This window comes from Glossina fuscipes, unplaced genomic scaffold (genome assembly GCF_014805625.2).
Source record: "Glossina fuscipes isolate IAEA_lab_2018 unplaced genomic scaffold, Yale_Gfus_2 61, whole genome shotgun sequence".
NCBI classification, from domain to species: domain Eukaryota; kingdom Metazoa; phylum Arthropoda; class Insecta; order Diptera; family Glossinidae; genus Glossina; species Glossina fuscipes.
The window spans coordinates 5,790,290-5,806,675 of record NW_023998433.1 but is presented as its reverse complement, the minus strand read 5'-3'; the positions used below and the strand labels follow the sequence as shown (position 1 = coordinate 5,806,675).

Here is a 16,386-nt window from a genome sequence, read left to right as displayed (position 1 = left end):
AAAAAGGAAAAAAAAAAAGGCAGAGAAAAACATAAACATCTACTACAACAACATGCAATAACAGCCATTTTTCTAGTTGTTAAGTTAATTTTTTCATGTTACGCTGTGTTATGTACAGAGTATAACATGCATACATATAAATACACTGGTGCACACAACATACACACGTACGCACACACACACAAACGCACACACGCGCGCGCGCGTACGCACGCACGTGCATACATACACACATATATACGTAGATACATTTTAGATACGGCTGCTGCTGATGTTGTTGATGATAGGATGACTATACACATATACGTATACGACTGCATAAACAAACACAGAGTCACAAGTTATCAGCGAGCGTATAAAATGTGTGTACGCTTGTCATACAACTACCAACAAGCAAGCAATGCCACTACCACCAACGGCAATGAACATTGAACAGAAAGAGCTCGAGCTCGCTCACACTACGGACACGCATTCCGTTCAGTTCCTCTCGCTCGCTTGCATAGCGCCCTGTTAAGCCAGCAATGTTGTTGTTATAGTTGTAACTTATAATCATGGTGTTGTTGTTGGTAAATTTTTTTATATATTTTTTTTGTTTTTTATGTCGTTTTGCCTATACTTACTTCAAGAAGAACAAGCAAGAACAACATAAAAACCGTATCGTTTGCTTGCTTGCATTTCGATTTGTGTCGATTTGTGGCGATTTGTGTGTTTGTGTAGTGCTTGTACATTTCTGTGTGCATGTGTGTTACAATTTTATTTGTTGTCTCGTTTATGTAAAAGCAATCGGCGGGCAGCCTGTATGGCAGGCAGCCAGGCAGTATTAATATCGCTCAACGCGAGCTAAAGTTAGCACACAATTCTACATATACACATATATTTATAAGGGGGTCGGTCGTCTGTTCTCTTTTGTTTTATTGTTGTTGACGTTGTTGTTGTTTTTTGAAGATTGTTTTATATTTATGGCCGCAGATATAGAGTATCTTGTAGATACTGTGAAAAACATGCTATGTTCAAGATATATGCACATACATACATACATACATACATGAATACATAACATTATATATTTTTTCGTTTTGTTTTTTATTTTTTGCATTTGTTACTCCTCTGGCTGTTATTGCGATTGTTATTGTATGTTGTATACAAGAGGGGAGTTTTGTATTTTATATATGCACACATACTTACATATATATACGTAATTTTCTTAATGTAGTTAATATTTTGTACATGTTTTCACAGAGAACCGGTCCAAAGTCGTTTTTCGTTTTCATATACTTTGTACTCTTCTTCTTCTAGAAGCGCTGTATTTTATTGAGATTTTGCAAGAGGGCCAACCCACTTTGTTTTGCAGTCTATTTAATTAACAATATGATCACTTCTTTATTGTTACTGCTAATGCTGTTATTGGTGCTGTTGTTGTTATTATTTTTATTCCTCTTCTTATTATTATTATGATTGCTATTGTTAACTATAGACATAAGTTTTAATTACAAAAATTCCATTATAATGTATCTAGTAGATACTCTTAATTAGCTTAGCGACGAACGACCAGCCCATCGTTGATGTATGCTTCTTTAATAATCATTGAGCTGAACATGAATGAACATGGAATAAACGTGATTATAATTTAGTTACAGATACATTTGTATAACCAACGAATAAAATGTATCTGTCATACTAGGTGACTTACTAAGATAACAAGAAAAAAACCGCCTTTAAAAACAACAACTTGTAGTTATTTTCAAGTTATATTTTACTATTATTATTATGTCTCTCTTTCAATAAGAAAAATATATGTTCTCTTTGAAAGTATATAAAAACAAAAAAACTTAATAAATAAATAAAATCTCTGTCTCTCATACTCTCAAAAATATTTGCATTCTCTTTCACTTCACTTCGAATAATATTCCTTGCTCTCTTCTTGCTCTCTCTTTGACAATTTATCTTGTAAATGCTAGCGAAGAAAAATATCTAAAAAGTGGAATCCGTTTCTCTCTACTTCTTTCTCTTTCTCCCTTATTCTCTCTTTCCTTTTTCTGTCTCTCCGTACACATACTTGCAACACCAAACTCTCCGGCGTACTCTCCCTCGCTCTCTTTGTATGCCATTTTATGTGGTTAGATTAATTGTTCAATTCATATATGTATATAATATCTAACTGTCGGTGTTTAACTGTGTGAGAGGCCTTTTGCTTTGTGCATATAATAACATATCGATGGATAGATATGCATGCGTATGTGTGTACGTTGTTTTGTTTGCTTGGCTGTACATAATATAGTATCTGTGTTTAGCATAGTGAGTAGCTATTATGCACATTTATACATACGATGCTGTTGTTGTTACTGTTGTTGATATTGTTACTGTTGTTGTTGGTGCAATAGTAGTTTTAAGTATTGTGTTTTGAGGTCTCGTCATCGTGTTCGTTGTCGATGTCGTTTGTCGTGTAATTCCCATTTGTTGTACACAGTTGTAGTTGCTCAAGTAACCCATGTTAGTCTACTTTTGACTGTTACGCAGATTGTTCGTGTCGTCCGTTTCATATCGTGGAACGTAATAAGAAAGAAAAAAGTCAAAAATAAAAAGAAAAAAAACAGAACGTATACAATGATAAACCCAGCACATACGTTCGATCGCACAATCCGCACAGAATACTATACACGTTCGGCTCAATAAAACGTATTCGCGCGCGGCAGCTAACTTATGTAAACCGTGAAAGTAAAGTCAAAAACCATTTGTAAATCCAAAAAAAAGAAAAGAAGAATAAAAACGTAAATTCGTTTAAATAAAAGCTAATGCACTTTTATATAAAACGGGAGTTCTTTATGATAAAATGTATATAAAAAAAAAAAAAAAACAAAAAAAAAGTTTATTAAATATGAACAAAAAGAAAAATTTTAATTATCTGGTTTGAATTCCAGGCTAAAAAGTCTTACATTTTATTATATAACCAAAGAATTGAAAACAAAAGAAAAAAAATTTTTTTTGCCTTGAAAAAACAAACAGAAAAAATTTGCCGCCGGTTAATTTGATGTTAAAAAAATGTGTTATGTGAGAAACTGTTACTTAGTATCTATGTAAAAAAAAGTACGAGGCGAACTCAATAATAATCACAGCAACCAGTGTTTAAATGTGTTTTTAGAAAACGAAAAAAATAGGATGTTTCCTTATATGTCACTGCATCTCTGTGTGGCGGTGGCATTCATCTCTTGGTAGCAATAAGTTCGAATAAAAGTAAAATTCGCTGTAAAACTGTTAAAATAAGTAAAACGTTATTCGTTTGAAAAGATCTGTCTGTACTGTCATTTCTTTTTCCTTTCGTTTTTCGTTTTCCGTTTTGTTTTCTTTTTTAATCGATCGCTGTTATATTTTATGTTGCATATTAAATGACAGTACACAGTAATGACAGTGGTGTGTGCTTAGTAATGGTGTGTATTAAATAATTAATAAAATATTTTTTTTAATTTTTTACTATAAATGTTATTGTTTTGCTATAACTGAATTTCGGTTTATTGATTTACTTTATAACATAACATATTATAAACTGCTGACTTCTATCCATTCGTTTACATGAAAACTAAATGCTCTTAGGATTTTATTTCTTAAATTGCTTAAAGTTTAACTGTTTCTCTTTTGCAAACTTATTCTATGCCTTTGAAATATTTGTCTTAGAATAACAAACAGACATAAAAATTGTTTCCAGAACTAATATCCTTTTCTACATATATATACGTATACGTATCTACCATTTTTAAGCAACTATGATTTTAAAACAACAATGGATTGGGCTTACTCTCCTTGAACGATTACTAATACTATTGACGCTTTAGGCGCGCACTACTTGTGCACGAAACGCCTTAGAAAACAGTGTCAGACTCGCTATTCTTAATCAAAATAAAATAAGTCCAAAATTATTTTAAAATTTTATTTTATAGTTAATGAAAGCATTTGCTAAATTAAAGAAAATCTTACTTCAATACATGAATAAGAATTTCTTCTAAAGCTAAAGACAATCCAATAGCCTTCTCAAAAATATGCTACAACGTTAATTTCATTACGCTTCATTACACGGTCCAATAATGTATCTTATCTTACTCAAAAAATTTACTACTCCTAGCACGATTGTTTTCAGGAAAATCAACTACTTTTATATGATATCCATTTAACAACTTTACGACTCTATAAGGAAATATATATTTATATATAAATCCAATCACTACCATTTGATGTTATATTAAAGCTCAGCGTTTTATTTTTTATATTTACTGCCTCAAGTATTGTTCAAACAGCGATCAAGTATGATTTCATGCTTTAGAATTTGAGTAGCCTTTAATAGATGGCTTTTAATAAAATTCTATTTTACATTCTATTATTTATAGTTATTTTTCTATTATTTATACTTAAGCCTCTAGAGAAAATTATCATAATTTAACAGACTAGTTAAACTTTCTTATTACCAAAGTGTGAACTATCCAAGAGCTAACAAACGGAAAATTTTTCATTGCTTTTGGTTCGTTGTTAGCTACCCTTAGAAAGTTTTCATACTGTTTTAACGCCATAAAATTAAAATAAAGATGATCTAAAAAATGCGCTTATATTTCAGCAATAAATTTGTCTATCAACTTGATATATATATGTTTTTGTAAAATTTTGAACTATTATTCAGAGTTCTTAATCTATTGAATAGAATTTTCTATAATAAAATTTTTTTCATCTAATTTGCCACATACAGACATATTCATGTGCAGATTTGAAATGGATTTATATTGTAGTGAACTTACAACTACAACAACCAGTCGTAGGAATAGTAAGATTAAGTTAAGTCAGGTTAGTTTATCATTTTTTGCCGGCCTCAGGGTCACATTCTATCTTAACTGAATCGCATTCGAGTTTTCGGTCATCTACCGGTCATGGCCTATCACAATGTCTACCGTCGAAAGATGAAATTTAACACTTTAGTGCTTGGCGAATTTTTCGAAGTGAATGTAATTACAACAGGAAGAACAGTGACTAACAAACTATATAGCTAGTACGGACTGTAAAATTTGCTGTAAACATAGAAAATTTTTAAAAAAATTTAACGTAAACATTTCTCTTAGTCGAGCATTTGGCCTTTGCTTAAACAAATACTTGATAGCTACAAAACTCGTTTAAAGCGTCGGGCATCTAATGTTTCTTTTTATTTGTGATATTTTAATAAATGCGTGTGTACGCGCGCGCGCGCGGGTGTATGTATGCATGCGTACAAGAGTGTAAATGCATCCGCATTCTATACTCGTGAGTTTGGATATAATAAACATAAGACATAGACAGGTATAGATTCATAAACGCAGTTATGGTACCATTTCTAAAACACTAAGGATTCATTTACGTTCATTCCGACCCGAAATCGATTCTACACAGTTAATGAGTTATGTAAACTATGACCTCATATATGTATATATAGACGTTCTTTTTTACATTTATGCATCACTTCGTTTTGTAAATAAATTGATTTCATAAGTTTAATGAGAGTTGTTTAAGGCTCCTATTCTTTAAGTAAACTATTAAATTAATTTCATTTCGTCACAGTCGCAATTTAAAAAACCTACTGCTTTTTTAAGCATTGCATTATTCTATAGGAGAATATATATATATATATATATATATGTATATAAAAAATAGATGAAAATTTATTATTGAATACTGTTTCATTCCGTCCATTAATTCAAGTTTGTATATAAAAATTTCCAATATTTTTTTCCGTTAAATGCAAATCAATTTCTCATTTTAATCGAATCGAAATCGATCGTCAGCATTGCAGCTTAAAATGTCGCCCTGTAAATTGTTTAAGCAAATTTAGGATAAGATAAACTTACAACACGAAATTTTGGTGAAAATTTATTAAAATTTTTTATTAAGAATATATTTTCGAACTTGGACCAAGATTTAAGAAGGTCTTTTTAATTTATCAAAAATATATTAGCGGATAGTCGGATGAATGGGATTAAGGAGAAATGACTCAGACTTTTAATTTAAAACTAAACCAAGCAACATATATATATATATATAACATGTTGTTATATATACATATAGATACCTAGTTATATATACTTTGTAATCTTACTTATTTCTTTCTCCAGGTAGAACATTTAGAACTCCATTAACAGATCATCTTTAGAGGTCAACTGATTCCTTCGAACTCGTTGAAATTATCTTTTCACATATTTTTACAAATACATATCTATTTAAATAATCAAACATATTTTGTTACATCCAATACGTCCTGTTATCCATGGAAATATGCAAACCCTATAAAACGCGGCACAAAATTGATAAGCCTTCCGTTCTGTTTGGTACAATCGCAACTATAGTCGCAAAATTGTCTAAGGTATACAAACCTCAACAACAAACCGGGTGAAATAAAATTTCGTTTTCTTTTCAATCTATTTTATCTACGAATTGCTTCTCAAACAATATAAAGAAATTTGATATGAACTGTATTCTGTATATATATATATAAATACGATGTCAAAGGACACATACTATATATAAGACTATCTTGTTCATGATGAATTTCTTTAAGCCTTCTTTTCATACTTGTTGTTTATTATTGAAATTTTCAAATTTGGAACAGATAATTGCGTATCTCCTGTGTTTGTGTCTCTCATTTATAAAAACCCTCCTTATGAAATACGAAAATTTCATATTTTGGTGATATTCCGCAAAATTGATAAATTATATCCAGTCGTATAAATTAAATGTAAATATATATTATATGTCGAGTTTTTATAGTTTCATTTTATCAAAAATTGCTTTTATTAAAACTTAATACTAAATTCAAAAACGGTCGAGCAGCATAAAGAAGAACGTAAATAGATTAATTAATGCGTACCAATTAGAAGTTTAAAAACTTTTTAAAGAGCTTAATAAACATATATGTGAGTGTTGACTGCAAGTTTAAAAGAAAAAGTTCATAACTTGTGACTACTTATTATTTATCGTTCTACTCATCTGCTACCTTAAGAAGATATCGGAGTTATAAATAGTCCGTGTTTTTGCAATTTTAATTAAACGCTGAAGCTATTCTTGTCGTTTTAAGCCTACGGCTATAAAAAAAAAATTTTATAATAATTTTATAGATAGATTATTTAAAATAATTTAATTAACCAGTACTTTAACTTGAAAGGTAATGTACAGAATTTAATTGAGAGGTATATATAAATATATATATATGTATATATATATATAATAGATGCATATATAATAGAAAGAAAGAAAGAAAAAGGACGAATATATCGTCCGATACGTATCCGCAATATTAACAAGAATCATAATCCAGCAACTGACTTCAAGATCTGGCTTAGCAACCTTGCTTCCCAGACTGTACAATTAAAACGTTTTATTGGAAGCTACTGTTACTTATTTATTTATGCATGAAACTCATCTAAAATAAATTAATGGTCGGACTCAGTTGGCTCTTGGAAGTAAATCTTATACTAATTATTATTAAAATCTATTATAAAATGTATAAGGAGATGTAAAAAAAAGGAAAAAAATAACACACGAGCAATTAAACAATAATTCATGCATAAATAAATAACTTAGAAAAAAACAACACGTACACAGTTAGCACAAAGGCATATCCACAACCGGTATAGGTCGAAGTTGCGACTGAACCTCTAACCCATTCCAAACATGCTAGAGCTTGGGAAATCGATAATAGTAAACAAGACGAGTTAATTTTCGAGTCATAGTAAGACATTAAGATTGCAAGTTGCTTTAAATGCGAATAGGCAAGTCGCGCGTATTAAGCAAAGTTGTTTTGATAGACTTTAAAAGGTTCAGTATTGGGATTAAGTGATAGATATCATTTAGGTTTCTGCAAACAACTGTGAAGAGGTTAAACAGCTCGTAATTATATTTAATACTACATTAATCAGCCAAGTGAAAATAAAGTGCGTAAATAAGCGGTTGTGGACATTAAACCTTGTTTTACCAAGTAATGTGGACGAATCGATAGTACAATTAATTAATTTAACTAAGAAGGAAACGCCAAAACTAAATCGACGTTTCTCAAGTGAAGGTACGGATAGTAGAAGCCACCTATCTTCATAAGGAGGAAGAGAGACAAGCGGGTCCCCAAATTCCTGAGGTTAAACAGCAAGAATTGCTTTTGAACGAATTCAATTGATTCTACATAACACCCATAGGAAGGAGACTACATAACAGAGACATACTCAAGTATTGGTCTAATTAAGCACATGTACACCCTTTTTGCAATGTGAAGATCCTTAAGCTCATTCCAGCATCTCTTAACCGTTTGAGTCCCAAGCAGCGCAATCGCGCTGTTCAGATTTTATGTCAAGCAAACCCAGCACATTTCGGGCATTGCGGACAACTGGCGGTGCGTTAAGTATTGTCAAAGTCGAGCGCTCAGACTTACTGACGCAAATAGATCATACAGCGCCTTTTAACGTAAATAGTACATTTTACAATAGGTGAAATAGTACTATAATAATGCAATAATATATTACAAAATAAAAATTTTTATTTTGGTGTTGTTTTTTCTACAATTTTTGTATTTCTCGACATAAAATTAAACAAGCGTGATCGCGCTGTTTGGAATTCTTCGACAGTGTTTTTTCAATACCGTTTGGGACTCAAACGGTTAATGAACCCTAGCGAGGGCGTAACTTTACTCAAAGAGAGCTCAACGTGCAAATTAAAACGAGATCTTTGGTCGAATAGAACCCGCAAATCGATGAACGAATCAACGTTTGCCAATTTATGTAAATCAATGTAATACTCACTATTGAAAGACTCCCTTCTTAAGAAAAAAAGCTTCTTGCATTTTTTTAGGTTTAATTTCGCAAAATTTAACGAGCATCATTTAACGAGCACCCTGTTTAAGTCAATTTGAAGCTGATACGATTGCGATTCCAAGGAGAAGGAAGAAAAGAGTTGAACATCGTCAGTGTGTATTAAGACCTGGCTGAATTTAATCACCGAGGGGAGATCATTAACGTATAAATTAAATAGAAGGGATCCCAAGTGGCAACCTTGACTGACGCCAGACGTCGCGGAAAATTTTTAGAGGTGAGGAAGTTATCTAGAATCCAAAATAATCTGCTACGTAAAAAAGAAATTATCCTTTTCAATGAGTAGAAAGGAAAGCCAGAGACATGTGGTTTGAAGATCAATGTGTTATGGTTAACTAAGTCAAAAGGTTTGCTAAAATCAGTATATACGACATCCGTGCGAGAGCCGCCAGAAGAAGCCTTGAAAACATGGCAAGCAAACTCTAAGATATTCGTGACAGTAGGTCTTCTTTTCCGATAACTGAAAATAGCATATAAAAGAGATCTGTAATGGATTGTTTATACTGAGATGATTGCCGAAGTTTCCATTATTTCAGAAAAAATTAAGCAAAAGAAATAGATATTTTGTTCCATAAAAAATATTAAATGAAATCAAAAAAAAAATCTTATATTTTAGTGAAACTATGTTTGAATCCATTAAGGTCACTTCTCTGTTCTTTTTTGGCGCGTTAGTGGTCGCTGATGTTTTTTTGCATATGTTTACTTGCTCATTACGTATATTACGTATGTATACACAAGTAATAAGTGTAGAGCAATTTTTATATAGATATTCGCTTTGAAAATGATTTCCACTTGAATTTGATTTCTAATAATTCATATATAACCCTAGATGCACGGCATACAGTGAATCTGAACGTCAGATACAAGCAATTCATTCAATGTGCTTTAAACATGAATATAAAGCGGTCGTAGGGAACTGACGGCATATAACTTGTAAAATTAAATTTCATCAAAAAATATTGCGCGTTCCACGTCTTTCATCTTTTTTTTAATTTCTTGACATCGGATAAAAACTCCTAAGAATATTTTCACGAAGCTGAAGATTTTGCTTATACAAATGCGGCGGTAAAATTGGTATCTAACGTTACTGCAATAGCAAAAAAATTAATTAATTAAAGCAAATATTTGCTTTGTTTAATAATTTGTGACAATTTGCGGAGCATACGAAACAATTTTATTAAAAGGAAATTTCTGAAAAAAAACTTCATATTTTCATAGGTTATATTATTGTGATAATAACAATTCCTCGCTTTAGATCGACGAGTTATGCTTAGGGTGAAATATTTAAAATATATTTTTCCCAAAATCATAAGAAAAAATATGGGAAAAAATTTTTTCAGTATTTCTGCTATGCTTATCGATCTAATAGATTAGGACAAAACATTTTTGCATATTGTAAATTCTGCGAGTAAATTTAACCGTTAGTTTAACTATGACATGTTTTCCAAGATGTTAATTTATAGGGATAACTCATTTTCATAAATATTTAAAAGATTTGTGCCACGTAATGAGGTTATTTTAAAGATAAGAAAAATTGAAATTTTTCGGGAACAAGCGTTTGATCACACTGTTACATTAGCCTGACGTTGTTATGTCTCTATTGCTACTCTAATTGCTTTCTTTTGTATTAACGAGACATCCGTGAATTTGAATTTCTTTTCACATATTCACTAAATGGTAAAAACACTTAAACAACAGAATCTTTTTGAAAGAAAAGGTAAATTTTTCGAATAAACTTAAAAATTTGTTTCACTTTGCATTCGTGAACGTATTAGGAGCGAATATTTTACCACAAGATTTAACAGAAATAAGCATATTCTGTTACTCTACTCGCTCACTGGTCAGAGAAGAGAGTAATTTGGTTTGTTGTCATAGTTTTTTTACTTTACGTCAATTTTGATTCAATATCATATCATAATGTATCATATAATCGCATAATCACGCGATCATCGAAACCACAAAAAAGAAAATGCTGGAGATTAATGACGTCTCTGTAATGTTATGCAGAATACAGATGAATATCTTTAATTTTGCTTTTCAACTGGTAAATGTGAAGGTATTTGAATATGTAATTGAGAAAAATGAATAAATAAATAAAATAGAAATCGTGCTATGAATGCAGTCCCAAAAAAATAAAACCTCTCTGAACGCAGAAACCGCATAAATTTCTTGCGTAAAACAAAAAAAAAATATTCTACTTTTATTACGAATCCAATACTGAATGCGTTCTTCTTTTAAAATTTATACTACTATTGTGTACTAAGTTACATTATTAACTAAACCCCAAAAATCTTCTCGGCTCCTTATGATATGTAAGATTTCGGTTCTCAGCCCTGTCTGATTTCGAATATTACGCAAGTCACGACATTTGTTTTCTACAAATGCCTCTACGCATGCCCAAAATACGCAATTTTTCTTTGCTTCTCACACTTTTGTACCGCACGCTTAAACTTTATTCTTCTCAAGCCTTCAGCACTTTGGATATGCGATTCACTTATGATGTTTTTAACATTCTACGGTAACACAACATCTCAAAGCTCTCCTAATCTGTTCGTTGTATCGATTTGTAATGTGTATGATTCTGGACCATGCCAGAGCACCAACCATATAAAGCATTTCATGAAACGAACGCGAAAGGAAAGCTAATTTTCCGGCGTGCTAGAATTTTTTGATATTTCGTGTCGTCGTTGTCCCAGTTGAAAACTTATTAAGTACTTTAACAAGTCTTTACCAAGTTCAAAAAAGGCCTTTCCGGAAAATCAAAAAAGTTTTTTGTTCATGTTAAATATTTCGTTTTCAGTGCTTTTAACCAAATTCAAATCAGGTTTTAAAACTTTAGTAATATATTTGTGAAAATCAATCATTAAAATACTTTTACCCAATGGTTTGGGTCGTTAAAATGCCTATACATGCTGAACGAAAGTATGCAAGTGCATTGCATTTTCTCAAATATTTAACTTTGGAATCTTCTTATGTTTCCTCTTCTATCTTTCTCGGTGAACCTCTTCGACGCCAAAAGACAACATCTCTAACTCTTATATTTCAGATTAAGAAGTTTCCTAGATTCATTTCACATTATGTGTTGAGCAAAAAGGCATACATGACGATAGGTTTATGAATGTTTTGTTCCGTTCACGTTTCCGTGTTCGAGTTTTATTTTCACCCAAGTAAAGGACATTTAGCGTTTACTAATTCAATGGCATTATAAACCATTCTCCTCCTCCTTTTTACTTTCTTAATGTAAGTTAACAATTATTTTGTTTCGTTTAGAATTTAGACAAAATTCAGCCAGTATACTGAAAACTATTAGTGAAGTTTGTTCAGTTGTGATATGTTTCCATTGATTAGGTGTTCACGTTGTGCACTTTTAGTTGATGTATAGCAGGTCTTGAATTTATGTATAGGCTAGATGAGTATATGATTTCTTTTTGTTGATTCTTATGGGTATTTATTAATTTCGAATTTTTCGTAGTTTAATTCCTTTCCGTTCCCATGTTGCTTTTAATTAAGTCTTTAATCTTAAGTAGCGTTTATATTATATGGATCCCTATTCAAGCCAAATTCTGTACGTACAATTAAATAAATAAATAAATAAAAAATCGAACCAAAAAACGAAGTCTTTTAAAGCCAACAACCTCAGTAATATTTGACTGTTTGAAATTCCTTTTTTTTAAATATTATACTTGAATTTGAAATATCGTGCAAGCATTCATTTTGCAAAATCCTCTACATGGACTCCTGACCACCGTACGTCCAATACGAAAGACCGTAGCGAATTTTTAGCGAATTTTTCCTATAAAGTTGTCAATTGCTGTAATTCGTTATCGATCTTAGAAAGAAAAACCCTACACATCGACAAAGTCATAAGAATTTAAAAGGCCAAGTCTTATGGTCTTCCAGAGGCAATAAGAGCAAACGTTTCCTGGGAGAGTAATATACTGTAAACGTCTTATGGAAACTCTATATAAATTTTTAAATATAAAAAATATTTGAAACCACTTTCCAACGTCAGCCCAAAATTTCGATGAATGATCCAAGAATATCGCCACTATGGATTAAATTATGTCCAATTGTCTTACGAAAAGTTAAGCAGTATATTTTTTCATTTTTTTAAACTCAGAATTAGATAACAGACTTAAATTAAAAATTTATTTCATAATCTTTCACTTTAACCTTAAAAAATTACGTGTTACGAGAAGCATTTTCTTCGTGTAAAGACTGCTCTATTTTTTATACCCTACACCACTTGTTGTACAATGATATAGTAAGTTTGTGCGAATGTACAGAAACATTTAAAATAGAGCCAGCTTTTATTATTTAGATTTGTCGACCCCTCTGCCGGTCTTGTATACTGACGTGTTCTGGCCCAGTGGAAAACGCTTTCCACTTCCAACACTTTCTCGACCGCTTCTCATATAAGAGTTTATTTTAAAAAGTCGTTTCGTAAATAATTGCACGGTGGTATAGGGTATATAATGTAGGACCGTATCCACCTATAGTATTTTTACTTGTTTGCATATGGAGAACGTGAACGCCCGAAATTTAATTATCAAATATTTTTCGCTGATAATGTATCATCTTTACGAGAATTTCTCAATACCTGAACATCAATTACAATTTCTGACATCTCTCTGTATTCATTATTGCAAGGATCAAAGTGTCTTTTAAAATTCTGTAAAGTTAATTTATAATTAGGAAAAATTGTGTTTAAATTCGAGTATCTACTAATGGTGTCATATGTAATTGATTGGTTTACATCGTCAATTAATAATAAGCAATTAACCAAAAAAAGCAAAATTAAAACATAGTTTATAAAAAAAAAAAAAGAGAAGAAGAAGAAGAAGAAGAGAAAAAAACGCGAAAAAAAGAAAAGGTATTGGAACGAATACAACAACATTCCCACATACTAAACCAAGAAGCAGCGACTATACCACATACAGACCAAGTTTAAATAAAGGCAAGTTACACTCGTACACAATAAAGCAAAGGGAAACGCTATACAGTTATTTCACAAGAGTTTATATTTGTTTCAAGTTTTATTTATCTTAACAATACCTACTAAATAACACAAAATTGAAAAATACTAAAATTAATTGAGAAACTAAATGTATATATGAATATACAACTGTACTGCACACAAAACACTACTATACAACAGTTGCAGATATATGTATATATATATATATGTATATATGATATATACATATATATATTTGCTTCGTGTTTTATGCATTTTTTTTATTTTTCAATTTTCTAAAATAGCCTCAAACGTGCATTAATAGATATTGTAGTAGAAATCGGGCGTTGCTTGACCAGAAATGTTAAAAATAAAATATACAAAAAAAAAACATTTTTCAAATCATGCATTATTGCGTGTGAATGTTTCTAAACAGCAAATACGCCATTTTTTTATTGAATATTATTTGACATGGAAAAAGTGTTTAATTTTTTTTTTTGTTTTTTTTTTTTGCAGCAATCACTGTAAAATTTCATTAGTTACTTTTACGTTTATGCTGACGAAAAGAATTAGCTATAGGTCGAAGCTTTAACATAATTTAAAACAACTTGAAGGTTATGGGCAGTAACTAGTCGGATTACTAGCTGGGTGATAAATCGAAGAGATGAACTATTTCTTATTTTAATCATATTATTCTACATATTCCATATCCTTTTTTCTCATTGAAAATATTAATTTCAAATGCTTAATAGCGAAAATCGAAGGCCTGTACCTTAGAATGAAATTTATAGTTGAGTTAAAGAAACCATATTTACAGAGTATAATAATAAAAACTTAAAATAGCTGTTTCTGGCCGTAGAAGTAATGTTTTTTTTTTTTAAGAAATTGCGGTTCATCTCAAAAGCAAGATCAAATAAAACAAGTAAGAATATTATAGTGGAAAAAGGCCCACTACTTCGCTAAATAAAGCTATTCATAAAACGACTTTTCATATATAAGCCTTATATTAGAAGCGATCAAAAAAGTGGTCCAATCGACACCACTTTCAGTAGCGTTCGTTCTTGGACCAAATTATGTCGGTTTAACAAATTTCATCAAAATATCTGAAAAATTGTGACCTCTAGCTTGAACATAAGAAAATAACACGAACAGACGGACCGACAATACTAATAATAAAAGGTGGGTTTATCTCATGTTCTTCAGCGTGTTGCGTACATTTATGGAAACTTACTATATTTTTGGACCGCAGGTGGGGTAGGGTATAACTATTTGCTGACTAATGTCCTTTAATGCGTTCATAGCGCAATGTATTACAAGTGAGGTAAAATCAATTGAAATCTAAGAAGGCGTAACTCTAAATGCAGAAGCTCATTGCGTTTTGTAAATTATGAATGTTAATAATATCAAACTCGTTATAGTACATCCAATTAATTCGGCGAAGAAAGAACTCGAAAGTGCATTAAAAATGTTGATATTAATTCCATTACATTTTAGGAGGTAATAACACCATTGTTAATTTAAAACTTTTTTTTTTTTATTAATTTACGCTTTCAGAACATGCGGAAAAAGTTGATTGAAGTTTTTCTTTGAAATTTCGTGCTTTTTCCGATAGAAACCGTTTGCTTGCTAAGAGTACCTGCTTAATATTTTGCCACTTGTTTTCTGGCTTCTTTAAAACGCTAACAGATCTCGTTAGAAGATATTTATGTGCATTTAGAAACGTTTTCGAATAAAAACACTTTAGTGTAGCTTCGCGGATGCGACGGTTTGATAGATATGAGGTTGAGATGGATTGTCCCAGAAATCCTAAGATTAGGAAGAATTTTTAATGTTGATTACGAATTCCGGCAATCTTGAGAGCTTGCAAGCTTTGAGAAAAAAAAATAAGTGAATAGTTTTTTGTAATAAAAAACCAAAAAACATACCTAAAACACATTCGAAAACTTTTAGAAACACGATTTTTGAAAACGAAAAGCAACATAACTCGAACTATTCTCCTTTTTTCATTGTAATTTTTTACAAGATCTTTTATATAAAATTTTTAGTGAAATGCGTAGGTTTTTTCAATAAGTTGGTTTAAACTTATTTTTGCTTAATAAAAACACTTTTTTTTAAACAGATACCCATCATTTTTATTTTAAATACGCATAAATGGTACTGAAATCTACATTTTTAGAATTCTCTATGTACTTCGCTAGCTAGATTTTTCTTTTAAATTCAAATTTGAATCAATTACGCTGTTTACAGCAGAGCCCCTTAAATAGATAGTGCCCCAAAAGAATGGATCTGATTTTAAGTTTTTTTTTATTTTTCAGAATTACATATATATTTTTTTTTAATACTTATTTAAATACCTAATAGCTAATTTCCCTTCCATCCAAGAAACAACTTTGCGAAAAAACTCCCTATTTTAGGCTTTCTTAGGCTGTCCCAGTAATTTTACCTCTTAAAGCGTATAATGAATGAATATGAGATGAAAAATTAAAAATATAATCAAAAAAATTCCTTTTTTGCTAGATAATCTTACTTTTGTTACGTTGGATTTGGCGAACTCATGACACACTTTGGAAA

The 16,386-nt window shown here is 30.9% G+C and overlaps 1 protein-coding gene across 3 annotated transcripts in view; it reads left to right on the top strand.

Moving 5' to 3' along the window:
• The first annotated feature begins 2,837 nt into the window (after positions 1 to 2,837).
• Positions 2,838 to 16,386, top strand: part of LOC119637808 (homeobox protein araucan) — a 35,947-nt gene continuing 22,398 nt past the window's right edge. For 2 of the 3 annotated variants that reach the window (XM_038034133.1, XM_038034131.1), the window contains exon 1: positions 2,838 to 3,425. In XM_038034133.1, coding sequence (XP_037890061.1) covers positions 3,384 to 3,425 — 42 coding nt within the window. In that variant the 5' untranslated portion in view covers positions 2,838 to 3,383. The remainder of the gene's footprint in view (positions 3,426 to 16,386) is intronic. The other variant, XM_038034134.1, reaches the window with a different exon arrangement.